General features: G+C 37.5%; 2 protein-coding genes across 6 annotated transcripts; one reads left to right on the forward strand and one right to left on the reverse strand.

The window, feature by feature from the left end:
• Positions 1 to 518: 518 nt before the first annotated feature.
• Positions 519 to 25,008, reverse strand: mical2a (microtubule associated monooxygenase, calponin and LIM domain containing 2a). 5 transcript variants are annotated; one of them, XM_055154630.1, is made up of 22 exons: positions 24,841 to 25,008; positions 18,333 to 18,693; positions 14,898 to 15,105; positions 14,452 to 14,568; positions 13,017 to 13,118; positions 11,590 to 11,745; positions 11,105 to 11,205; positions 10,760 to 11,017; positions 10,431 to 10,546; positions 10,212 to 10,338; positions 10,038 to 10,128; positions 9,194 to 9,341; positions 8,195 to 8,394; positions 7,038 to 7,141; positions 6,883 to 6,951; positions 6,672 to 6,800; positions 6,447 to 6,536; positions 5,931 to 6,170; positions 4,781 to 4,888; positions 3,513 to 3,690; positions 3,345 to 3,421; positions 519 to 3,067 (listed from the first exon to the last, which is right to left on the reverse strand). In XM_055154630.1, exons 2-22 carry the CDS (start codon positions 18,609 to 18,611, stop codon positions 2,690 to 2,692), a joined length of 3,276 nt encoding a protein of 1,091 aa, XP_055010605.1. In that variant the 5' UTR covers positions 18,612 to 18,693; positions 24,841 to 25,008; the 3' UTR covers positions 519 to 2,689. The 5 variants fall into 5 exon arrangements, with proteins under 5 accessions (XP_055010605.1, XP_055010606.1, XP_055010607.1 ...); XM_055154631.1 differs by lacking the exon at positions 6,447 to 6,536 and having other exon boundaries at positions 24,841 to 25,007; XM_055154632.1 differs by lacking the exon at positions 4,781 to 4,888 and having other exon boundaries at positions 24,841 to 25,007.
• Positions 19,616 to 27,725, forward strand: dkk3a (dickkopf WNT signaling pathway inhibitor 3a). The gene is made up of 8 exons (XM_020941551.2): positions 19,616 to 19,692; positions 25,685 to 25,922; positions 26,050 to 26,175; positions 26,253 to 26,312; positions 26,444 to 26,536; positions 27,161 to 27,305; positions 27,393 to 27,549; positions 27,638 to 27,725. Exons 1-8 carry the CDS (start codon positions 19,616 to 19,618, stop codon positions 27,723 to 27,725), a joined length of 984 nt encoding a protein of 327 aa, XP_020797210.2.
• The last annotated feature ends 12 nt before the right edge of the window (positions 27,726 to 27,737 follow it).

Here is a 27,737-nt window from a genome sequence, read left to right on the forward strand (position 1 = left end):
GCCGCGCAGATGATTGAAAACTGCGAGAATGTGGTATTTCTGCAGGTGGAATTCACTAAGGCCACCACAAAGCACGTGTTCAAAACATAGTTACTCAGTGGACCATGGGCAGCAGTACTATCAAGCTTGCCTATAGCCTGCCCTATAGACTATATTTAGCGTACGCACTGGCTACTTTTGCGTGCTTCGCATCCTGAAAAATTGTAGGATATTTGCAATTGAAAGATCACGCAGAACGAAGAGGTGGCACAAACACAATTTTTTGCATTTTAATCATGCATTAAATTGATGAAAACTGCTAAAATAATGGTCTTTTATTTTTAGATGCAAGTGTGTTTTTTCATCAACTTTCACAGCGCCTGTAATTTCACTTCAATTTCATCTCCTGATTGCTCTGTTTAGTGCTAATCTTTCCAACACAGAAGTGCTTTGCAGTTAAAGGAAAATGTCTGTTTATTAAAACTGTCGATTATATGCCAATGATTTGTGGCACTTACAGAAAAACGGAATCAAACACATTCACATTTGCACATTGTGCACTTTTATTAATTGAATCAATTATAAGTTTACACTGGGATTTTAGCAGTGGAGGAGGTATAGGCAGCATGATACAGAGGAGTAAAAAAGTATTGGCCACTCAAGTAAAAGTCACATAAAAAACAAACAAACAAACAAAAAAACTTGAGCTATGTAGGCTATTTAAAAAAAACCAAAAAAAAAAACCCAAAAAAACATAAAAACCTTAGTATTAAAAAGTAGTCTTTCACACACACATTTTGAACAACTACTCAGTCAAATTTCCTGAATATGTTAATCCTATCAAGTCAGGTCTAAGAGACTGATGGTGCCAGGACTAAACCAAGAACTAAACCTAGAAACCAGGGTGAGATCAGGACAAGTATGAACGCTGTAAATCTGTTTCCTAATTTATCTTGACCAGTCCCCTTGCAAATTCAAGGCAGGGTTGTTGCCAAACCACTTTGAAATTTTGTGCAGCTAAGAAGTAGCCGGTCTAAAATGTAAAGAAGAAAAACTATTAACAAAATTATAGATTACATTTTTAAACATCTACAAGCATTACATTACTTGGACTTTTTACTGCTACTTTTCATTTTTGTTTATAGCTCCTCACATATTTGACAGTGTATTCTGAGAGTAGTTAGGCTACTACAGTTTCAGTGATGTTAGGCTATTCCGCAGCACCTTGCAACAGCTAAAACATTCACAATAGGTGCTTCATTAGCTTTGCAGAGATTCAGTATGAACTGGATGGAGAGTGGTAGAATTATTGTGAGCTCTGAGTGCATTCCTGAGAATCAAAACCAGGGCACTATCTTCTTCTTCAGGAAGACTTGAGAGGAGTCAGAAAGTCCACTGATGTGGGACAAAGGCACAATAAACCAAAACACTTGTTCTTTTGTGAAGAAAGAGTTTTACAGCTCAAAATGCATCACAACTTTCACAACTTCATAGTCAAAGGACTAAACTGATCCTGTTCCTCAGCATTGCTTGCAAAACAGGAAAAAAAAGACTTGATATTATTTCAGCCTTGATCTTAAGCACTTAAGCATGTATTTTAGTATACAGGCAAAATTGGAGGCCAGCCTTTTTTCAGTTATTGAAAGACTGGTAAAGACAAGTCAATGAACAGTGCAACTTGGTACACACAACAATCAAAACTTATTTAAAAATTAGTAAAAAGTTAGCAACACAGATTCATAGTGAAGGAGATCATTGTTTCTTAGTGACCAAGCATGTGACCATTTGCCAATAATCACCTTGAATACCTGTCAGTCTTCATTGGGATCATCTGCACACTCATCATAAAAGTGAGGAATATGAAAAGAAATAAGTCAACACAAGACACAATTAAATGGGAAAAAAAATCTCTCTTTTACATAGTCTGCTAATAATTCTTTGGCATTTGACATTACCATGTCAAATTAGTAATATTTTACACATTCAAACCATAAAATCCAAATTTAAAGTGCATGTAAGACATTATTTTAAAGTCATTGGTCAGAAAAAAATCTGCTCGTCAGAGGCATTTGGTTGGCAAGGAAGGTACAACAATCAAAAATGTTAGAGAATGCAAAACTATCTCTTTTGTCTGTGTCCTTTGGATAACTTGTGGTATTGAGCATGTGTGCATAGTTGTCTATCAAAGAAAGGCACGGGATTTCTTATTGTGTTACAGAGGATGAACAGTAGATGGCAGAAGAGTAAAACAAATTCCATATCTTAGCAAATCCTCACACAGTCATCAGTTTTCAAACAACTTAAAAAATAACACAACACTGTTTCATTATTAATATCAAGGAAACACAACCAAATGCATGCCATTCCATTACATCTCAATCAATGGTTGCACTTATTTATACAATAAAGCAGTTCCTGAAGATAAAGTGCACCAAACTGTCACGTTAACCTGAGTCAGTATAAACCATTTAACTGCAGGACAGTTTACAGCACGATAGTAAAAGACATGGCCTGCATTATATAGTTAGGACTTACAGTGAAATATTTAAAATGTATTTATATAGTAAAAAACAAAATGTATGACTGGTCATCTTGTGCATGTAAAACATACAGTGTCTGTGGTAAGTTTAAAAGGCAAGTAAACATTTAAAAGGTGCTAAATGTTCCCCAGTGAATGTACACTGAAATATCACTAATGAAGCTGCATAAGTCAAAGCTGCTGCTGCAGCCATTGCACAACTGTCTGTATTGTGTTGGGTCCTTCAGGTACTGCTTCTGTGTACATTTGGTGAAGTACCTCTGGTAAAACTAGCAGCAATGGCACGCTGATGGTCATAAGCTCAAAGAGGAAGGCGTATTCCTGGGCGTATTCTGTGAGGTGAGTAGCCAGGGCATGCGTAGTACTGCGCACACAGTTTAATAAGTACTGCGGGGCGTTGCACACAGCACGCGTCACACTCAAAGGCCACTGCAACAGTTTTTGGGCCCAAGAGCACCAAGTACCTGAAGAGGGACTTTGTAAGACCACTGCAGTCCTGGCCTGCTCCACAAAAGCACAGTTCTCCACAACTTCACCTCCATTGTGAATCTGAAAGAACACGCAAGGAAAAGTATTAAATACAGAGTTAGTGGTGGTATAGCACAGTAGGCTTGTAATATAGTAAGTTTGCTTTGCATAGGAGCAGGTTAGACAGTTTGAGTTAGTGGAATGGTTGCACAATATATCACAATCTAAATTACAATTTGATTTGGTAAAATTATTACATTTCAAAATATCAAATCTAATTGCAGCCACAACATTTCATCATACAGCTACTATACAGTTTATAGTAGATATAGTAGAAGAAGACAGGTGATGGTCTTACCAGTCTCTGCGAGAATGTCCTCCTCAAATATGTCCCATTGTTTCTCTGATCAAAATGAAGCTGACAGTAAAGTTTTCCTGTAGGATCACAGTCACAAATGTTGTGTGGTCAATAATAAGTTATTAATTTTATGATAAATATTAAAGTCAAATCAAAACAAATTAGTACCTTGCTCAGTGTCAAAGGCATGTGCCCCAACCCTCAGAGTGGAGTTGCAGGAGCAGCATCGGAAACACTCTCTGTGAAAGAACAGTCCCTCAGCACTCACTCTCTCCACCAGATACACACGTCTGTCACAAGAGCGACACCTGTCTGCAGACTGGGGGATTGTCCTTCGAATACCACCCTGTAAAAATCAATCAAATTAAAGTAGGTTACATGGTTTGCAACACATCATTAAAAAAGATTAATCATTAGCTTAAAATAATAATAATTAAAAAATTTGGTTAGAGTTACATGATTAATATTATGTTGTTCTATTATCCAGTTCTAGCTTCTGGAACGTAAGGTTAGCCAGACTAGAGCAATACCACACCGGTCATGACTCAGAACCTATTACATGCATAAAAAGACATGGTGTGGGCGACAAAACAAACATAAACATTCATGAGTTTAGATCTATGTGGGTGTTCTGCTGATGGCACTTGCAGTATGATTGTAGCTGAACAATAGGACATTAGAGTCGGCTTTCAGATATATCCCTTTAAAAAAAAAAAAAAAAATTTATAAACAATTACATTGTACAATTGTTCCATAAGGAATAATTGTGGACAAGAATACACTCATATATTGCAACAGTAAAACGAACTGTTTGGGACGGGTGGAGTATAGAGGAACCCACAAAGTGCCACCACAAAACACCCACTTCTGTTCTGTCGTAGTGGGTACTGATTAAAAACACAAGGCTCAAACAGGGGTACGGCAAACTCACACACAGTGCATTTATGGTCCATATTAGATTAATTACCATATAGTTAACCCATATATCGGAAACAATACAATGTAAATGGTGGTGAAGTCTTATGAACTTCCATGTAGACTATTTTAATATGTATGAAAAAGGGTTCTTGGACTTCAAAACATACAGCTATGGTAAAAATGTACTGTAGTTGATATTTGTTCATCATAGTAGCTGTAATATTTCAATACTATGAACTATGAATCAAGTTAAAGTACAACATCAACATTTGTGGGACCAGCCTCTCAAACTGCAAAACAAATTTACCTATGGTTACATATAAATCAACTTAACCTAACCCAGTACTTGAGAGCCTTGTACAGGATTTGCAATGTGTATAGATTTTATTGTGTGCACAAAAGGGAAATTAATTTCTTGAATCATTTATGCATAACTGTCCTACAAACAGAATGCATCACAAGCAGTTAGTGTAAGCACAGGGGACATGTTAAAGATGTGATCCTGGAACATAAGTCACCTTTGGGGCGGCTGGACTTTCACTTGAAAACAGCCCAGTGAGGTGAACTGCCTTTTCTTTAATTGACTTTGTCTGAAACTCTCTTGTTTGTTGTGCCTGTGCCTTTATCTGCAACAGGACACAAAAGAGTTGAAGACAAGGCAGCGTAATTACAGTAAGTTACATTGCACCACCAATCCTGCTGTGAGTGGCTAAAATATTATGCAGTCTGATAACCTCTTAGTGAGTTAGACAATGAACGCCTTCTTCGGTTCTCTCTCCTTTAAGAAGCTGAATTTGACGGTTACTAAATATTTATAATTGGAAGGAGAACAATGACCTAGTTGTGTGTGCTGTGAGAGCAGAGAGCAGAGCTTCAGTTTCACACCACACTTGATGTAGTCTCACAAACAGGATGAAAGTGATCTGGACATCTGGCAACATCTTCATATTTTAATTTTGCATAACTTTAGATATTCAAGCAGTGATCATAGAGTATGGTAAAGTAGCATACTGTTAGCACTATGAACAGGACTTTGAAACATGATTGTGGTTGTATTTTTATTTCAAAATATTTGAATCTTATTTTCTTGCTGAAGCTAATTATCTGAAATCTTATTTTAGCAAGCAAATGACCCACCCCTCTCCATATATGCACAAAGTAGAATTTATAATCATATAAGTGATATTCTGCACCAACTGGATTCTATTACTACAAGCTAGAATGATTCAGTTGTGGAGAAAAAAGAAAAGGCAATGCTAATGCCATTTTAAAATTAAGAAATTACATAAACTGCCTATTTTACAAGAAAATTCTTCTAAGCAATTACTTAATTTAAAACAAAAGTACTTATGAAGAGTAACCCTCAGCGGCTGTCTGGGAGCTCTGCCCTTGCAGATCTGTTCCACACACCCTGGTTTTGTCCAATAATCCATCAATGTGCCAGTTTTCAAGGCCTTGCCAAGAGCTCAAACTTGCTCTTGCCATTTTTACCATACTTAGAATCTGACTTCACCCTCAGACTGCACACATATATGGTTACACATATATAATCAAGTAGGATCTATTATTACAGGCATGTCTGTGGTCTTTTGAGGGATAAGAGAGACAACAGTGACAGCACAGACAGAGAAAATAGGAGCAGAGCATTTAGAACGAAGAGAGATTCACCTCAGAGATGTGTTGATCCACTTCTCTGAGGCGCTGCAGAACTCTGGACATGACCTGGACAGCGGAGGGGCAGGAGGGAGCAGGGGGAGTCTCAGGTTGAGCAGGGGGCATGGTCTGGGTGTGTGTATGATCGACATGTCTAAGCTTCACTACACAAAACAGCTGCTCCGATGCAGGCTGGAAGGGCCTGTCCACAGAGCCAGTTGGTCTCAGGAACACATGTGGTGATGTAATAGCTGACTGAAAGTGATCAAACAAAATGTGAGACCACTTCTTAACAAGCACTGCCTTCTAGAGTTCTACAAACGAACATCTAACCACCAAAAACATACAAAAAAGTTTTATGTTTCTATGGTTTGCTTTCTGCCAGACAATAAAGTCAAGGCACCAAAAAAAACAAATAGTATATATAATATACTATATGTGTATATAATTCTTGCAATGCACAAACTGGCCAAAGAGTTGTTATATAGTCCATTAAGGTCAAAGGTTTTGTGTATTGCTCCTATAGACTACCTCTATAACTGGAGGAGGAGGTTTCGGGGCTGGGGTAGGTCTGAGTCTGATGCTCAGAATCTCTGTCAAGTCAATATAGTTTGGCACAAACTTGAGGAAAAGAGAAAAACATAAAGGCAAAGAATAGATAAGGCTGAAATGATATGGCAGAAATTACAGAAATAATGAAGATACTGACTGAAAAGTAGAGGAAACTGTAACAAAATAAAAGAGTTTCTTTAGTACCTGTCTTCGAACGGTGGAAGGCTTGTTTTCAAACTTGGCCAGTAGCTGCGAAGCCATTGAGCGCACTTTGTTCTCTTTGGGCCCAGAATCATCTGGCACAGCAGATCTATTACTGGAAAGATTGGTGGCCTAAATAAAGACAAACTGTTAGTTTATATAGAACTGTTTCTTACTTATTTTGTATAAAAAAAAAAAAAAAACATGAACAAACCTCTTCTAAATAACCAAATTTCCGTCTCCTTTTGTAAATATTGTCTGCACTGTCAGTTTTCTTTTCATCCTGGAAGAACAACATATTTATTTAAGCATCTTGTAAATCTGATATTTTCATTTAATAGAAAAATAGCATTAACGAAATTTACTAACCTTTGGAATCCTCTTTCTTGTCAATGTGAGATTAAGGACATTATTATTACTCCTGACTTCTTTAGATGGATATTTTCCACCATTTTCATCCACTCCTTTAGGACCTGAAAATATAATTTATATACTGTATATCTTTTCAACATCACAATTCATAAATATCACACCATAAAATTACATAAAAGGTAATTTTAACACACATGATGTAAGCTGTCTCCAACTCCATTTGATGTCCCTTTAAATGCTCCAGAAGCCTGAATTACTTAATACTGGTACATGACAACTGAGGTTAAAATATATAATATTAAGTATATAATATAAATCTCTAAGAACAAGCATATGTGTTTCCAGTTCAGTAAAAGTTTTTGCATCAAACCATACTTTTGGCTGACGTGCATTCCTGTCATGCCTCAAGACTTTGCTAACAGAATGATACACTATACGTGGTTCACCTCAGGAAGTCAAAAGGAAATTTGATACAATTTCTTTCCTGGAATTTCCTTTATGTATTTTTTATTAAGCTTAAAACAACAGAAACAAAAATTAATGTTATGTATTAGACAGCACTCAGAAACTGCACCGTAATGATAGTTTTACTAATGAAGTTTAAAGGTGCACTGTGTAACTTTTCTGGTGCAGGGTCTGCCACCTGCTTGTCTCCTTGGAGATGTTACTGCTTTGTCTTCATTATTTCACAATATGAAAATAAAGTTGGCGATCACAACAGAGACAAGTTGATGGTTAGATCTATGGAGAAGCAGGTCTGCACATAGCCTGCATCTGTAATTGCATACAAGGAAGGCAGATATGTTTAATCCCATACTGTGGAACATTCCAAATAAAAAAATGACATCTGACTGAAGACAAGCAAGAAGCAGACCCTCCACCTTTGAAGTTACATGGTGCATCTTTAATATTTTGAAGGAACAAGTGGCAGGCATCCCACCAAAAACATGACATAGTCCACCTTTCTATTTTTAGTAGAAATCAGCATTTATTTAATGTTGCATGTGTCAGTCATTGTTCATACAATTTTTTACTTCTAAACAAATCTAACTAGAAAAGCAATGCCACAGGCAAACAATAGAGGAAATCAGTGTTTTCCTTTCACAAGTCAGCGGTCACAGTGTTATGGCTTGTATGTTGTATGTGGTTTTTACCTGATGCAGGTAATGGTGTGCCACGGAAGAGTTCATAAAATTTGGACAGGTAGGTGATCATCTTGGTCTTATCCAGCTCGTGCTCTGCACACAGCTCCTTCCCAGTGGCAAATGGCTGTATCCCAAATTCATGTTCGCTTATGTCAAATGCAAGCTGAAGATTTGTTGCAGGCTCTTCCTCATTTAGGGCATTAAAATCTCTGAAAAATAGAACTTTATTGTCATTGTCTTTATTATACCGTCAATGTTAATTATGAAATTTGTTATTCATCAGGCATCAAGTTACTAAATACAGGTACAGTATTAAAACACATGCAAAAAAAATCTGTGTCAGTGTCAAAAACCAAAAATGTAAAATATAAGCTTTAAATGGTAAATTAACAAATCAGGATTTTTTAAATTAAATATCTTTAAATGGTTGTAACACCTAAAAGAAATAATGGTAAATTAGAGATGGAAAGAGTTTACTGATAAATCCCAGACCACGGTATAAATAGCAGTAACCTAGCAGCTGCACACAAACAATGGTGCCATTTTGTAAGGGTTTAGGAAAATCCTGGCTTTTATTCTAAAAAACCTACATACTCGTCTGCAAACAATATTCACTATAATACAAAGGCATGATGACGCAAACTGTGTTTTGGTTTATTTGACCATGTAGGAACCTGCGTGTATGTTAATGCTAGCATCAGCTATAAAACAACAAAAAAGGCAAAACTTGTTATATCTTGCATTGAAGGTATTACTGTAGTATCGGTCAGTTATTTGATTAAAAGCATTTTCACACACCCCTGTGTATGTACCAACCTTGCCCTTGTTGAAATAGTATCATACCTATCATATTTAGCACACCCATGGGAGACTTTACAGCATGTTGTTACCAAACACATCTTGTTCCGAGTTAATCAGAATATAGTGAACACTGGACTCATATAAAATTACAGTATTAATACTACAGTTATTCCACGCTTCAGGCCAGTGCAGACACAGTATACGTACATGAGCTGAGGTTTGACACGGTGAATGAGGGCACAAAAGGCCATGCCGCTGAGCCAAGATGAGCTCAGGTCAGTGATGTGCACGCCTCTGTAGCCCTCTGTCTGTCTCTGGCACCAGGTGAGGAGTCTTGCTGGTCGAATCTCTGACTCTATAAAAAACAGATACCAAAATAAAAACATGAGATGTTACTGTTTTACCATGGAATGTTCCACAGTTTGGCATTAAACAAATTGCAGAAGTGGTACCAAATGTTTTGTGGCCATGGAGATAGATAAGTTTAATGCCAGACAGTGGAACATTCCAACCCTTTCCATCAGAAAAACTACATAAAAGGACATAACATCTGAAATGATTATTAGTTGTACCCTATATCTGTAGACACTTTTGATTATTAGTTCAACCTGATCTGAGACTAAACATCATGACACCATTAGTCCACATGCACTAGAACATATGACAAAAATATTTTAAAATTAAATGTAAATTCCAAATGGACATAAAGAGGAAGGTTTATTTTGCGTGGAATATTGTATTCTTCATGTTTATGTTATATATAGTTCCTTCACGTCTTATGCTAGGTCATGCCTTTAACTTTCTTGCCACATCCCGTAGCTTCTCTTTTAAATAATCCTCCCACAGAGATCACATGTAAAAATAAACATCTGATGTTACTGGTGCCCACGCAATGGAGATAGGTTTAGTGGGTTGATTGAGATGTGTACGCTCTAAAAAAGGAAAGACTTAATCTAATTTTAAAGAATTCATATTACTAAATATGCACCTGGCATAAAGAAGTTCAACCAGGTGAAACCAGGATTACACAAATCACCTCAGTTACACTAACCTCGTCTGCAGAGATTGACTGGTCGACGAATGGTAGCAGCCCGCTCTAGAGAACAGTTCTTCAGTTCTCCACTAATGTACAACTGACGCACCTGACAAAATGGAAAGGCAAGTTTGAATGAATTTGTCATTTGCTACGGAAAAAAAGAAGGTTCAAGTGAAGATGAATAAAAACCTGGTGTGGTCTGACAGAGGACACGTTTAGGTTGGGGTAACGGGTCCCAGGGTCGATCGTGTACTGATCAAAGTTTTTAGCAATATTTTCAGGTGTCGTCTGATGAAGTAATCTGTAAACACTTTCTCTGTAAAAGAGACAGCATATCGAAACTTAATGTTTTAATGCCCAAATTTTCCATGTCTCCAAGTTTTATATGACATATTTGTTTGCTTGTACCTCTCTGCCAGCACCTCCAGGACAGGCCGGCCCTCAGCCCAGCTCTTGACCATCCAGGCAAGATCAAACGCAGCCAGAAAACCTCGAGCACAACCTGTTCCCATGGGCCAGAAGGGCTGAAATAGAGAAAGACAAAAAAAATAAAATAAAATAAACACATAAATAAAGAATAGCATTACTGTTTATATGCCTACGTTTCCTCCAGAATGTGAGATTTTATAGCATCAAATATATATACAATAAATGAACTGCTTTTCTGTCAATTTAGTCATGTCAGTGTTTTTTGTGCAGCCCTACAATCAATAGATTAAACATGATTCACTCTTTACCTCAAGCAGGCTATCACCAACCAGTGCCACCAGCAGCTGGTGTCCAAACCTCTCCCGGACCAGAGCGGCATTCTCAGAGGCGTACATGCTCGTAAAGTCAAACATTGCTACATCTGGCTGGTTACAGTGGTTCAAGGCAAAATCCAGTGTAGGAAGTTGGTAGTTGGTGCCAAAGTCAGCTGCCTCCCGGGCGTAGCAGAGAAGAGCTTCCTGGTTGACGTTTTCACTGCTCAGCAACATGTCTGTGTCTATGTAATCCTATTGTGTAAAAAAAAAAATTGTATTATTTACTTACTGAAAAGTTATGTCAAGTGAACTATGAGAAGAGATAACTAGAAAACTTACGTTTATGACGACTCCTTTGTCTAGCAAACTCTGTTTCTTGGCAGTCATGACAAAATAATGTGTGTTGTCTTTGTAGTACACAATGTTCTCCAAATCTACACCTGCAACGAATGACATGCTTCTATTGCAATTTGTCAAATATCTGAATAAATAAATAATATATATATAATACAGCTGCAAAAAAAAAAAAAAAAGCCATACTTCTGTAAATTCACTCAGTAACTGCACTGTGTCCACTCCACAGTTTTTAACATTTGATTCATGTTTGTTTTAGAGTATTGCATTATATGTTTATATTTGTTTTCGTCATGTTCATGTGTGACAGTGAACAGTCAGCCATGTGAATTCACAGGAAACGATCTCCCATCAGGGACTAAGGCATGCATTTCTTTTCTTTTCTAGATTATCAGTTGTTGTCACCGTTTACTGTGACTCTACTCTTTGATAAATGTTTTACTTTTTATTTTTTAGTCTTTCACACATACCTGTTTCTTCTTTGAGGTCCATAAAGAACTTCTGGTTAAAAATGAAAGCCACTCCACTGATCTCCTCCACCTTGGCCTCAGCTGTTGTGTTTCTGTTGATGAAGTTTGCAGTGATGGCAATGGCTAGCTTCCCTCTAAACTCTTTCCTTTTGAAACCTATGAAAAGGATACATACAGGGATATAAGAGCTTATATGGAATGAATGCATGAAAGATTCGGCAGTAATCTTGGCTTCTGTAAATCCACACCTAAATCTTAATTACAGTGTGACAGATTTATAATAAAAGACGTGTTTGTACATAAAAGAATCAAGTTAAAGCAACTGTCAACTTAGCAACACCTAATAATAACCACACACAATAAATAGAAGGTATGGAACTGTAACAAAAAGCCTATTTACAAATTACAACTTATGTAATCATTGCTAATTAAATATTTTAAATATGATAGTAGTAGATTTGATTAATGTTTTTACTGGTTTTCTAACATTAGCAAATATTTAGAAGACTGACAATGAACCATAGTCACATGCTGAGAAATATTTGTTGTTTTAAGTTCCCTTTATTCAGAGGTAATATCTGCTTTAGCCATGAAACAATGTAGCCATTTTCCAAACACCCAATTACTAAAGTACTTATTATCAGAGGACAGTCCACAATAGCGTATACCACCAGCGCAAAGAGCTCTGGTTCAAATTGGGCTGACAGCAAGGGAAAAGCATCTCCCCAAGGCATATTCACAATTTGGAAAATGAGCCACACATTCAGCACTAGCCCAGAAATGCCCTTTTTAGGAATAAGTATCTGGTGTAAAATGGTTGTTCGATGACAACATTTTAAAGAGAGAAACCACAACAATGAGACATAACATGGCATCTATCCAATAAGTTAGCACTAGCTCTAACAGCGAGGTCTGCTTAATGTGAGGTATGTCTACTTTCAACTACAGTACACACCAATTTTCTTGATTTAATTGAGCTTATTTAATAAAATTACTCAGCCCCCCCCTCCAGTTTCAGAAGACATCCAGGGGAGCTTACAGTTCTTTGGAATTTGAGTTCAACCTGCTGCACTCTGAATGCTATTTTGGTCTACCTATTGAGTGACCAACTTATAAACATTATAAGACCTTATTTGTCACTATCATCGCGTGGAGACAAGCTGTATAATAAACAGCGTACAACCTAGACTATCTGTATAAATTGCAAGACTGAGCAATAAAACATTGCATTAGTCAGCAGATTAAAAGATCTGCGCCAGGATCAGAGAAAGGTTAGAAGAGAGTCAAGAAGTCATTAACATACATCAAAATCATTCTTATGAAGCAAGTTGTACCAAATGAACTGTGGATTGACCAAACAACTTTAGCTAGATGTAAAAGGGATTTAAACTAAGAAAGTGACCTATTATGATTACGTTACCACTGACCATCAAGAGTATTGCGACGTCCATCAGCTCCTACTATCACATCAAAATCAAAGTTGGCCACAGGATGATCAGCAGGACGGATTGCTGCACGCCAGCCAATCTCTGTAATGGAGAAGTATTTTATTTTCTAAACCTGCAAAACACACTGATTGGATTGGCCAATATGTCTTGCCCAAAGAAACAACAACAATATGCTCTGGGGTGAGGTTCAAACCTGTTTCGTTGCTTGAAATTTGGAGACAATAAATCATATGATGTAATGCACAATTTTGAAACAATATATTATCTAAAAGAAAATATGAATCTTGGCTTCAGTATGATTTCACCATCAGTTTCTATGTTGACTTTGGGATGATGGTTTTAGACAGGCACAGCAGCTCCTGGCAGTGTGTTAAGTAATAGCACCATGTTAAAAATGCATTCCATGACGTCAAGGCCACCTCTAAGTCTGTCACACAAGAACAGGAGGGATAAGTGTAGGTTTAAAATTAGGCACAGCCCTTGTTATCATTGTATAGCCATTATAGCTGAAGACTACACCTGACAGCCCTAGGCAAGTTATTTCTCTTTAGGTCTGTGTGTGACAATGGCCAAAGAGTCATACTGAAAAGGCTCTTATCGTTGTATGTAGGCTACACCGTTAATGTGATATGGGCTGGTCTGAACTTTCAGCTTTTACACCGTTTCTAGGGTTACATAAAATTGTCCAAAACATATCCAGTGAGCAGCAGCTGTTCAAGTGAACTATGGTCATACATTTTTCAAAACAACCATATCTCAAATGGTAAATGGACACATTTTTATATAGCACTTTTCCACCTTCAAGGCACTCAAAGTGCTTTACAATAAGGAACCACTCACCCATTCATTCACACACACACACACACACATTCATTACATTCATACACAGGTGTACACAGGCACTTGGGGGTAAGGGTTGTTAAGTGTCTTGCCCAAGGATATGACAGTATTCATCCGTGGGAGCTGGAATCGCATCACCAACCTGTGTGCATGTGGACCTGAACACTCAACCAGTGATGTTTATGTTGAAAGTGAGATTCAAGCCACTGACCTTTGAATCAGTGGACAAACACTCTACCAACTGAGCTACTGTTACACAATATATTATGCTATAAACCAAGGTCTACAGAAATGTAAAGAAAAAGTCTAGTATTTGAATTTATGTACCGTACTACAGTACAGTTATGATGTGTGAAATGGTCAGTAAATCTAGACTTATCTAAGTAAAACTAAATAGGTTAAAATGTTTTAGGGAACAAAGAAACAGGCTTGTAATTTAGGAAGTGTACATGGAACTTCCCAAAATGTAAATGAACACTAATGCTATTTATAACGGACTATTCATCTGTTTGTTGCTGTTGATGAAATCCAACACTGCTTGCAGACAAGTCCCATGAGCCTGACATCCAAATACCTTTATTTTCCTGGTCCTCTGGAGGCTCCAGCAGTTTGACAAACTCTGTGTTGATATGAAACTCTACGGCAACAAGCAGGGCCACCTTCAGCAGGATGAGCTGCAGCTGTTGAATACCTGTTGAACCCAAAACAATTCTGACACGTTTTTGATTTCATTTTAAATAAATATATATTAAAAAAAAATAAAGATGTACGTGAGTATAACACTGAATATAATTCACTGGCAGTTGCTAACCATTGTCTCCAATATCATATTCTTGTGCTCTTTTCCACATTTTATTGCAGGAACATTCTCTTTGAAAATATGTGATGTCACGAAAACATTACACAAGCATTGAATCAGGACACTCTCACTCTCACTGCAAGTGTTACATTAATCAAAAGTACACACCCAAATCTATCTTAACATATGGAGAGAATACTGTGTTTAAAATGATTACTCACTTATATGGTCTATGGCTCCAGCACAAAATTTTCCGTAAAATTTTTTGGCCCCAAGCCCTCGTAGGTCATGAATGGTGAAAGGCCAAAGGTGCAGTACATTGTGTCTGGAGAAAGAGTCTCTTTTTTCTATTACCACAGCTTTGGCACCCATCAGTGCAAGCTCAATGGCAGTCCGTAAACCACAAGGCCCTCCTCCAATGATCAGGCACTAAAAAGCAAATGGCACATGAACATGATTACAAATATCATACTATATACTGTAGTTAGCAAATTTCTTCTTAGGGGAAATCACAGTTTCGTTCCACTTCCTATGTTAAATCTCACATAAGCACAGTTGACTTAAATGCTCTAATACTTAAGTGGTGATCTTCAAGCGCCTGGGAGGTTTGAGCACATGCATAGATGAAAGATGAGGAAGTGTTTCTAAGCATTACAAACAAAACACTGCAAAAATAATTGCCCAAAGGAATGTCTGCTCTGGGTACCTATCACTAAACCTTTTTATGTTTTGCATTTCTAGCCTCTTACTCATCTTACTGTATCTGCCTGATGATGAACAAATGCATGAGGCCACTACAGTGCGTGTCAGGGCATGTACTGGATTAATGTGATTTTGAGTAAAAATGTACAAAAGATAAAGTTCCATTACCCTATATAACTTTTCTGGTGATGGTGGGATGCTGCTCCATGGAGATGTTTTTCTTTTCAATGTAATCATTGACATTATGGCATTTCACATTCTATCAATCTATCTACAATGTATTCAGTTTTGTTTTGTTTTGTTTTTTTGTTAAAATATTTGTTGAAAAATCATGCCATGTCTTACTGTACATAGGGTGCTGTTACCAGAGTTAACCTCTAACTTGGCCTAGAGGCACTACCTGCTTAACTTTATATCAATAGACAAGTTTAACATCATACTTTGAAACATTCTAGGTGAAGTACATTTAAATGGAGATAAGCAGGTTGAAGAGTCTTCACCAGAAAAATGACACAGTACACAGCACCTTTAAAAAAAACTGTATCATTATTAGAGTAGCACAGACAAATGCTAAACTGATCTCTTTTGTCCATGGTGTCCAAAACAGATCAGATATTCAGACTTGAGTCATCCTGCTTTCCTTGATGTCCTCTATCACTGAGGACACAATATCAGCTTTGTGCACCGTGCCTTCTGCCAGCTGTTCAAACTCCTGCACAGTGCACTTCAAAAGGGAGATGTTTGGCTCCATAGGGATGCTTGCTGAGTGTGTTGTTAAGTTTCTGCTTGGAGGTGGGGGATGAGTAAGACAAAGTTTCACCATAAGTGGCTTGGTGTTATAAACACCAGATACAAACAAGAACTCCCTTTTACTTCCCTTATCTCAAAAACGTCTGTCTCCTATTATGCAGTGATTAAAATATTGACACTGGTTAATAATGGGTATTGGGTACAACAAAAAAGGTACACTGTGTACATTTTTGATGGGTTGGTCCATCACCAGCTTGTTTCTATGGATATGCCATTACTCTGCTTAGAATGTTACGCCATATGACATTAAGCAGCTCTACCTTACACTTATTCCATTACAGGTGGTCAAAACTTCCTAGAAAAACAGGCTCCTATGAATCTCAATTATCAAATTTAAGCTTGGTTTAACAATTATTGACTATGGTGTTCTGTCATTGAAGAAAATCTGTCCATCTGTAATGTGTCCAGTGAAATCATGCTTTCATGTGACACAAAAAGCCAGTTACAAAAGCACCTTGCATTTAGGTTTACTTTTTGAGTGTATACAACTGAATTTAGAATGCTTAATTTGGATTCTGAAATTGTCGTTATTATTTTTTAGTTCTTGCAAAAGTCCGCCCTGAATAATTAATAACAGATAAAACTAATTATCTTGGCATCCATAATCTTTATAGAGTTTATGTGTTAATCTGAATATCACCAGCAATGCAACATATGAAACATCTTAAAGCCACTGCATTCATTTGACAGGTTCTGTTAGACTTGTTAACTCTTTATAGTTACATGTCACCAAGTCCAGATGTGTCAGGCCGTAAAACAAAGGTGACATCACATCCTTTAAAACCCCTCTTGCAGAAAAGAGTGAGTGATCAACACAGCACTGGGTGAAAGGGAGAATAGTACATTTCTTAAAAAATCCGATATTACACAAAACTCCCTCTTGTGAGCTTTTAGCTATGTAATAAAGTAATGGTACCACATCAAAAACATACTGGGGGTTGTGTTTTGTTTCATTCACACAAGTTTGAGTAATCCTTTATTATTAGGCTTTCTACATCTCTAAAGCTCAAAATATTCTGTTCCACCTTGTGATGTCATGAAGCAACAGTTTTTAAGTTAACAGCTACTTTTACCTTTTCTTCAGTAGAAAATGGGCAATTCCAGGGCTGAAATTAGACAGATGATTCTGGTGACAGTATAAGAAGTTTAAAAATACAATGGAGGACTTTCTGTATTACCACAAAGTGGAACAGAGCATATAAGAAAGGTAACTAAACAATTATCATATTAATAAAATGTATCCAAATCTGCATCAGAGCAGAATCTGCATTAATACTGTGTGTTTGTGCACCTTTGAGTCCAATTTTTACTTTGCAGAAAAATAGTACATGAAATATATAATGCATACTGCTTACTGCATATTTTCTATCTATAACACAATTGTCTCTCATTTTGTGTAAACACTGGCAAAACTATGAAATCCCACAGACACCAGACATTTTGGTCTCTGTTGCTAAGGATGAGCCGATCAAACTGCATACCTTGAACTGTGGTAAAAAGCAAGCCAAATAATTTGAGCTGCTGAGTGATGCTGTCTGTGTTTGTGCAATAAAAACACTCTTTCACTGTGCTGTGGGCTCATGGCGGACAGGTAATCACACTGCAGAAGGCCCTCTCATCACATTTACAGCTACAAAGCCTGGCTGATGTTTTTACTGTCTGTACAACTCCGTGCATACTAAGGAAAGAAGCACTCCCAGCACTGAGTAACTTGTAATAAAACACCTGCACCTACTGTTTTGACCTCATGTATGCCTTATATCTTCAGTTATCCATTGTATCCAACATTGTAACCAGCATAGTCATTTTTCATCTAGTATTATATATATCATTAAAGTATTTGCAAATATTAGAAACCTTTTCAGCTAAGTACAAGTTTTAAAATTACCAACTACAAAAGCCAAGAATGGGGAAACAGGATTGGAGCACACTAAGAACATACTTTAAATACTTTTTTAAAAATCTATTTTTAAACGCTAAAAGAAAGCATTAAAAAAAACCTTAACAAATGCAACAACTCTCCTAACACAGGAAAAACATAAAAACGTCTAATTAGTTGTTGGTTGGCAGTTAGTAATTTCTGTTAAATGTATATATAACGATGGATAGAAACAGATAAAATAGATAAAATATAATGAACCTACCCTGGTGCCCACAGCAGCTTGTCCTTTCCTATACTCCTTATGGGACATTCTCTTGTCCAGTTTGGCCCATAGTGCTTTGGCTTTCCAGCAGGTGACTTTGGCCTTCAGCTCAGCATAAAACGTGCTGCTGTCTGACGGGTCTAGGTCCAGTTTTCGGCACATCACATTAAAGGCCTGCAGCGTGCCCTTACATGTAGACTCCTGCACAAAGTTCTCAAACAGCTTGGCCACACTGTCCTCATCCGTGTCCTCCATGGTCGTGGTCATGTAGTGGGGCATGTGGAGAGTCCAAGGTGCTGCTGCAGAGTTCAGTCCTCCTCCAGATGTGGTTACTCCCTCTGCTACTTAATGCTGCCCCTGTCTGCAGAAGAAACACATAAGGTCTGATGTCATGGGGTAAGACTTCTGCACAAGCGCTGGAGGCAACACTTGTCTCCTCATGCTCTATGATTAGCTCTGATTCACTTCATTGCTCCAACATTTTTCTTTGTTTGTTGCATCACTACAGTAGACAAGGCAGATGTGTTTTATTTACCCTGTGGCTCCAGTTTACCAAATAAATAGCTTCAGACTGGTGAACAAACTCTCGTCTTATCTATTGACAAAAACATTCCATCTACAGGCACGGCAGTGATATAATATTAAGGAGTCACTCTACTGCTGTAGATAAGCAACTTATGTAAGTAGGTCTCAACTCAGGCAAGGCTTGGTCCTGTGAAAAAGTACAGAACAATAATACTTATTGAATTACCAACTGGCAAAACGGTAATTTTAGAAATACAATTTACCTTTCTCAAACAAGTATCAACACAATTATAGATTCCAAATCGGATAATTTAACAGGCTAAGCAAAGAGTATGACAGACAGTGGTACCTACCCCACACTTGTTTTGCAGTACATTTCTTGGGTTGGCCAATAGGAGTTTACACAAATGAACAGGAAACATAATGTTTCCCACCCAGAGAAAAGCTGTTCATTCCTGAACAGTGTTTGGAGTTATTGTATGTGACTTGTCTGCATGATGTAAAGAATTTTTCAGATTATTTTTCTGAATATTTATCAGTGTGTAAGATAGTGTGACATTTGAGAAAAGGCAAAGCTAAAATTTATATTTTCTCCAATCAACCATCAAAAGTTTTTCAAATGAGGCCAAAATATCCATGTCTAAAACATCAAAGTATATTTTCTGCATTTAGCGTGTGAGCTCTCATGGGTGGAGGCCACAGCTTCCCCCAGTTTCCAGAGAAACCTTTTTTGATTCTTTAATGTCCTGTGGAGCAGGATGGGCAGGTCGTGCTGGATTTTCAGGGACCCCAACAGTAATACCCCCACTGTCATCACCAGCACACAGGGCCTCAGGTGGCAAAATGTGACTGTTGTTCTAAATGTGCCTAAGCTCTCCGTATGGTCAAAGATAGCACAGAACAAAAGCCCGTAGGTCCACAGACCAGTGATCTCACTCTTTCACACTGCCTCTGTACTCTCCTTATCTGTTAAATAGCACAAAAACAGGGACAAGAATTCCTCCCAGCAATCAAAGTTACACAATAGCAAAACATAGACATCATCATGTCATTTGACTTTGTATCTTAATGTTTTATAGTACACGTTTTTCCCCAAAGTTTTTCATGACTTTTCAATTATAATTCTAAAATAAACTCTTTAAGTCATAATTTTATTTCATTAATAAGAACCAAGTTTTGAGTGCTGTATAATGATTATGCATTGGAAATATTACATATTTGGATTTAACTTTTCCAAAGCCTTTAAAACCTCCAAATGTAGACCACTGACTGTATATACAGTCTATGCTATAGACCAAGGTGCCATTACAATTTTACATTTAATCAGTGCCATTTAAAACAAAACAAAAAAACTGTAAACTTTGTTCTGCTATAGTCTGAACTAACTCTAAGCTCTAAAGCACATGCTTTTACTGACCGAGGATTGACTGTAGGCCTCTCAGTAAAAAAGACGCAAGCTGATAATTAATGATTAGAAATAGCTGAATCTCATTTAATCTCTGTTTGATTTATTGCACTTACCCAAACCTATCTCAAAGTTCACTCCACTGTTTATTGCTCATGTTTGCAGAACTAGTTATAAACTAAACAAGGACACTTCTCTATAAAGTCACACATACTTCCAGGTCCTTGTCCCCTGAGGCTGCTCCCTACAGTGAAAAAAAATGCGGTGCCACGTGGATCACAGAGTAGCCGCATCAGCAGAAGCCCATCTCTTCACCAGCCCAGCCACTGGCCTCAGCACTCTGCTATTCACAAAAACCACATTCACCATGCTCTTTTCCTCTCAAACTATCAATGAGTGCCCACGATGACAGAGAAAGAGACATAGTATAAGAGGGAGGAAAGTTCATTCTTCAGGCATTGTATGAGACTGAAAAGAGAATTGAATTTTAGCATGTGGCATGTGAGGATCCTGGGCGCAATAATGATTCAAGACTAGGCCAGTTTACTCATTATGAGTAAGCCCAAAGTCTGCTTACATTTTGATCTACATGTTAACACAATCTCCTTTTCAGGTACACAGAAAATACAGTGCAGTGGTTTCATCCTGAAGGCAACTTTGATGAAATAATACATTATAGAAGTTGAATTGTATTTGTAAATATTAGACCTGGGAATAATAATAGATTTGTAGGCCTATCTTAAAACCTTCTAGAGAATAGAGATTAAGAGTTTATGCTTTTGTTAAATTACATAATGTATATCCTCCAGCTAAGGTAGTACTGAACAAGGCTGGCCAAGCTCTGGAAATGAGTGGTTGAGTGCTGCACTTTTCCTGTACCTTTAGCATTCACCTTATTTTCTTTTTTGATTTAACAATCTTAACAAGCCTTTTTAGGTTTTCCCAAAACATGGATTGAGTTCATAGTTCAGATAAATTAACCAATTCAATTATTAAGTAGAGATAAGTACTCATTTCAGTTTATTCCAATTAAAAGCTGGTTTTATATATAATAATGACTACTGCTGCTTCAAAAACTTTTGCCTTGATTTAAAATGACTTCATTTTGCTTTCAAGATTGGGAAGAGGCCATTATAATGATTGGGACCATCTGTTAGATATGTCAGATGAAAAGGTACCATGGATTGATCCAGAGCAAGTCACTGCTGCTCACACAACACTGTCTGAGACAAGTCCTATGACTTCACCATCTCAGGCCTGACTGCATGGAAAGTCACTTGTGGGCAGACAGAGCTCACCCACAGAACGGCTGTAAAAATACAATAATGACAGACAAAGTGGAAAGAATACAGGACAAACCCTCCCACCACACATCACTGTCCCAGCATATCATGATTAAGAGGATCAGGGAGTTTACTGTCACTTTTGGATCTATGGTCAGCCTGAAGAATAGCCACACTGACTAAGGCTGTCTGAGGGGGATTTGAAATGTATGTTTTAAAATTAGCATACACATATATAAAATAACTATTAATTGTGCTGCCTTAACGCAAAGGTTTAAAGATGTGCAGGTAAAACTACTGTGTATTTCAGAGAGGGATCAGTGTCATATATTAAATGTGAAGAATGTGAGGAATCTGAAAAATGTACCTGTCTCACCTGGACAGCTCAGAGAGTGAAGAAGCACGCACATGCACGCATACATAGACCCACAACATTAAAATAATATGCATGGGCTTGTGGGGGATTTACTCAAATTATAGTGTGTCATCTACAGTAATAGTGTGTTACATATTTGAGGTTTCACTCTTTTTAGGAATTTTTTTGGGGGGAAAAAGTAGCATGTTAATAAACCAAAAACTAGAAAAAAATGACAGTGGAAAATAAATTATAACATTATAATATAGCCCTAGTTTCCAAGCAAATCTATATTAGATTTATTCCAAAGAAAGTAACAGGTAATACACATAGTTATCCAGTTTGTGGTGATAATTTAATTGGGAAATTATAAATGAACTATAAAGTAAATTTCATTTTTAAAGCAAAATTTGTACCTATTTGGGCTGCAACAATTAATTGGAATAATGGTCACTTAACACAACAGAGTAAAGTAAATGAGACAAGCCAAATATGTCTTTTAACTAGAGTCTCAATTTTGCATATTTTGGTTCTGACTAGTTAAATAAAGATCTTTACAATAGAAAACAACAGAAATAATCATTTGACTAATTTAAAAAATAACCACTAGTAAGCTACTTAAATAATAGTGCTATTATGTTTATGTGAAGTGTTTGAATTGAGAGTAAATTAGTGGACTAAAGGATAGATGCTAATAGCGTGTAATAACCTGAAGCCAAAGTCTGAAACAACAGCAAAGTGTCCCACCACCAGTGACAATGTTTTTGCAGCACACATAGCTCCAGGCTTTGGGAGCACAATAGGAAGCCGGACGGCACAGGGCAACATTGGAAGTGCTGGAAAATGCGTAGCGAAGCCAACGAGGAACAGTAATTACAGAGCAGACTGAAGAAAACCAGGAAGGAACCCTCTGTTGGCTTGATAAGCAGCCAGTGTGTCTCCAAAACAGTATAAACTTCAAGAGGACTTCAACTCTGCCCTCCATCAGCCACTCCTGCCATCTAAAAACCAGTTGAAAAATGTTTTATGGGTGAGATAAATACAATGTCAGATGGTTGTAAAAACGTCCATCATCTTCATAGGTGAAAACTGCTCATTTAGAGAAAGGGAGTAAGCACTAGGGGCTTGTCTGGACTGTCTGGAGGTGTGAGCGCTACATGACTTCACTGGACAATGATTTATCAAGACATGCAGAGTAAAAAGCTGTACTGAGCCAAAATCTCTCCAAAGCAATTACTTCTTACCAGTTATTCTGACCTAGATTCTCCATTTCAGATCAGATATTTTGCATTTGATCATGAGAACACAGTGGAGCAAAACTGCCTGACCCTTCCAAATATCATTCATTCAAACAGGGGCAGGCTGAGGGATTGGGAGTCAGGATTATAGCCTGGCAGGAATAGAAGTCAACATTGCTAAAAACAGAATCAAAATAGAGGAGCATTATGTTACCAAAACATCACATGACCCTTGCATGTATCAGCAAGTGGACTGAGTAGAAAAAAACTGTACTCAAATGATTGCAAGAGTACAAAAGGTCAACTTGATGGTAGTCAATGTAATTCAGCCAAACCTTCCAGAGATATATTTGGTGTTTTGTAATGCAGACTTAGTTAGTTCAAATGAAAGTGCAATTAAGCTAAAATGTTTGTTGTATATTCACATATTCATTGCAGCAAAGTGATTTATTAAACATTTTTGTAATTATGTTTGCTTAAATGAAAAGTTAACAAAACACATTTCATTATTCATGTAGATATCACACCATACATACAAAGATAGGTGCCACAACTGAAGCTGTGGAAGCTGTTATGTAAATGCTGGCCTTACAAAGAGCTAAACTTTTATTTTTGTATATTGATGTTAGTAAGACATAGAGATAGTTATTAGGCATTAACTAAACAACACACAAACATGCACTGATGTAAATGTTAATGAGGTCAAGAGACATGCAGTAGGCTATATAAATGTAGAATATTAAAACAATCTTTTAATCTCCAGTCAAATACATGAGGTTAAGTCTCTTGGCCTGTGATTTCTACACATTCATTGACTGAGGCAGGTGTAAGTGGTGCCAACACTGACTCAAGGTGTAATGTAGTACCAGCTGAATACTAGCGTATCAGTAAGATACATAGAAAAAAAATAACATTTAGAGACAAGGCTGTGGCAGACCCTCCACCAGTAAAGTTACAAATTGCATCTTTCACTTACTGTTTTATACTTTCTTCTTCTCCTGTGTTAATCAAGCAGCCTTTCCATCAAACATAGAAGTGCATGGATGTTATTAGTTTTAGTGTAGACAATGACCCTTCTTATAAAACCATTAGCTTCCTGTCACACATATATACACTGAAGCTCTGTATAAACTGTCAACACCACACCTTTCTTTACAATGCCATTTGGGCCATTACCAGTCCAGAGACAGGTCAGGCTCTTTACAGGTGAGGTAAACTACAATAACTGAAAAGATAAGTGGGTCAAGTTCATTAACATGTGCCAGAAGGGTTAGACTATGTTTGTGATAGGACTAAATACACAACAACTCAACTATGAACCCATTCAAAGGCAGTGCCTGTTTTTCTTTGCAGAAATGTTTAAAAAGCCTTCTCTCAAAAGTGATTTGTGAAGAAAAAGTGTTTTATGAGGGCACAGGGGTCTGCAGGTGACACCAAGGCCAGTTTGTCATCAGCAATAAGTTATTAAAAAAAAAAAAAAAAAAACAGATGTTACTGTGTGTAGATACAGCTGCTTTTGCCAATGAGAATTTTACATTAGGCTACATTAGTGATTAGTTAATGATTGTAACTTATCTTGCTTTGCTGCTTTGGATAGCCAGTCTTCTATCTTTCTACACTAGTCTTTTATCAGTCCATGACTTACTGTGAATATGCTTTAATTTTAATGTTTCCAGACACTGAAAATTGAAAAGAAACTTACCTTGCTACAGCTTCAGCGGTTTCATTTATTTCCTAGAAACATCATGTCGTTTTTTTCTGGTTTTAATGGGTGAATAAGGTCAGCCCCAAGTCAATCTAACCCGCAGCGGCGTTTGTAAGAGAAATGCAGTAGTCAAGAGTCAATGGGCGGTGCTCAGCCTGACACACAGGCTGTGACTGCTCCACGCCTTCTGTTACTCACGCTTTCAAAAGGAAGCAAGCTCTGACTGAACTCATGGAGAGATGCCCACGCAACAACTAACAAAGAAAACTTATCGGGCAACTTTTCATTTAATCACAGTTGCACCTATATCCCTAAAGTTGATGGCCCTGGTGTGAAACACTTTGGTCAAAATTTCAGCCTTTTCAAGGTGTCAGCAGAAACTCAGAGCAGGATTAGATCGACAGGAAAAGTCAAGCCACAGCAAGCCTGCTCAGCGCACGCTTTAGTTATACACTATGATCATGCGTGTTGTATGGCCATCTCGTGGGCACATCGCAAAATTACAACCTTAAAAAATATATCTAAGGTTATAAATAACGTTAGTTATACTTTAAAATAATCATACTTTAAAATAATTAACGCCAATAACATGTTCCTTTTCCAAACGTTTTGAACTTCACTTCAACACATTTCAAGAAAGTTGGTCAGATGGCCTAAAATGTAAATTTTGAGGGCAATGGTGAACTAAATCTAAACTCTAAATCAAAATTGTCTCATAACCTATAAAACATGTCTTTGAGCACAAAAAGGTCTACCTAAAGTATATCCTATCCATGGATTCTATCTGATGTGGAGGGGTAATTGGGTAATAGTGATCAGTGATCACATGGTTGTTTCCCAGCAGCCTCTGGCCCACCACACCCTCCGCTCAGTGCAGCCGCAGCATCAGCACCGGCGGCATCATGTGGTCGTTCACTCTTTTCATTTTCCTACTCACTGTGCCCGTCCGTGGGATTCTCCCTGATATCGTGGACTCGGGCCTCAATCACGTCCTGGGAGATGTTTTCTCTCGGGAACATACGGATCTCGACCGCCAGACTAAAGAGGATCAACTGCATCAGAGACGCGAGTTTCCCCAGGTAGACTGCTGGTTGAACCTCTAATCAGCATGCATGTACCATTAGGTTGCTTATGCTTGCTTGACTGCGATATAGGCCTACTGAACTGCAAAAGGTCACCATTTTAATAGTATGTTATTTTTCCTAGTTCAATGACAGTGTCCCCCCACCTCCTCCCAGCATTCCTTCAATCCCTCCAAATGAGTCAACTTCTGGTAACATCACTGAGCCTTCTAATAATCTTATTGAGCCAATCCACCATTCAGCTCACCAGGCAAGTTTGCAAACTGGATAATGAAAAAATACATCCACAACTATTAGGCTATAACCTATAATTTTACTCTTGAACAGGATACAAACATTAGCTCAACTGATCACCAGCCCAGTGACTTGGACAACAACATTTATCATGTAAGTTTGTGTTTAACTAACAAAAATATATGTCAATTATATGCCTAGAAATGACCCTATAAACAGTAGGCGTATTGGTCATAAAGGTCTAGTCAGTGCTTCTTATTGGTCCCTCTTACTGTATTCTTTAGGGCTGCATCACTGATGTTGATTGTGAAAAGGGAGAGTATTGCTTCTCTCAAGTAGACCGCTCTAAATGCATGTCCTGCAAAGCTCTTGATGTGGTAGGTAAAATATGACTTCAGAACATTTGTTTTAAAGCTACACTTTACATGCACATTGCACAGCATCCTGACAGTGCAGGTGGGTCATCCTTGACTGCATTGCAGTGTGTCCGCAAGTGTAATTGGAGTGTGGTATTCACAATACTGTGTTGTGTTCAGGTCTAGGTCCCTTCACTGTCAAAAGCAGCAAACAGTATTCACTCGTTTCAACTTCCTCTTTATAGGTGATATTTTGAAGCCTATTCATATTTTGAAGCCCATTAGTTGAATTGGTAATTGCTATGCAATGGTGCTACATTTTCATCACTCTGAAATCCATGGCTACACTGATTTTACACTGTTCAGATATACTCTACAGTTACTGCTGATTCACAGCTGCAGTGAAAAGGGCTTTAAAAGGTTACAGTGGAGGTTTAAAGGTCCACACTAATTCAGCCCCTGTTCCATCATCCTTATATTCTTATACACGTTTTTATATATATATATATATATATATATATATATATATATATATATATATATATATATATATATATACATATATATATATACATATATATACACATATATATTTATATATATATATAAATAATAGTTATTGTTTTCATCCATCATTGTTTTCAGCCATGCACCAGGGATGTGGAGTGCTGTGATGAACACATGTGTGTGTGGGGTCAGTGCACTGAAAGTGCCTCTAAAGGAGATGCTGGCAGCACATGTCAAACACAGAGTGACTGCAAAACTGATCTCTGCTGTGCTTTCCATAAAGGTATTGTACCTTAGTTACCCAACTGTTTCCCATCACCAGCATCTGTAACTGAAAAAGTCTTTGTAATAACTTTGTATCACTTTATAGCACTGCTTTTCCCAATCTGCTTGACAAAGCCCATAGAGCGTGAGCAGTGCTTTAGTGCCTCTAACCACCTCATGGAGATGCTATCCCATGACCCTCAGGATGAAGGCCCAAGGAAACACTGCCCATGTGTTGGGGATCTCCACTGTCAGCATTTAGGGTGAGCAATCAATTATGCTTTGAATTCCTCTGAAAATTTGTATTTTCTGTAAATTGTCTGAAAATGAGTTTCTTCTACCACTGGACAGACGAGGTTCCATGTGCCTTAAAGGAGAGGACTCAAGTGAAGAAGACATGACAGACAATCTCTACTCAGAAATAGATTATATTATCTAAACAGCATTTGTA

Source organism: Boleophthalmus pectinirostris, unplaced genomic scaffold, assembly GCF_026225935.1.
Source record: "Boleophthalmus pectinirostris isolate CB_2022bp ecotype Guang Dong unplaced genomic scaffold, ASM2622593v1 HiC_scaffold_19, whole genome shotgun sequence".
Lineage (NCBI taxonomy): Eukaryota > Metazoa > Chordata > Actinopteri > Gobiiformes > Gobiidae > Boleophthalmus > Boleophthalmus pectinirostris.

Bases quoted from the DNA above. Each gene is read 5' to 3' on its own strand.
- mical2a (XM_055154630.1), bottom strand. From the start codon at position 18,611: ATGCCCCACTACATGACCACGACCATGGAGGACACGGATGAGGACAGT. The intron at 10,339-10,430 runs GTACAAGCAAAC...TCTCTTTTACAG, and splicing joins CTGGAGGTGCTGGCAGAGAG to AGAAAGTGTTTACAGATTAC. The intron at 7,142-8,194 runs GTAAAAACCACA...TTATATTTTCAG, and splicing joins CACACCATTACCTGCATCAG to GTCCTAAAGGAGTGGATGAA.
- dkk3a (XM_020941551.2), top strand. From the start codon at position 19,616: ATGGGCAGGTCGTGCTGGATTTTCAGGGACCCCAACAGTAATACCCCC. The intron at 25,923-26,049 runs GTAGACTGCTGG...TATTTTTCCTAG, and splicing joins AGAGACGCGAGTTTCCCCAG to TTCAATGACAGTGTCCCCCC. The intron at 26,537-27,160 runs GTAGGTAAAATA...CATTGTTTTCAG, and splicing joins CCTGCAAAGCTCTTGATGTG to CCATGCACCAGGGATGTGGA.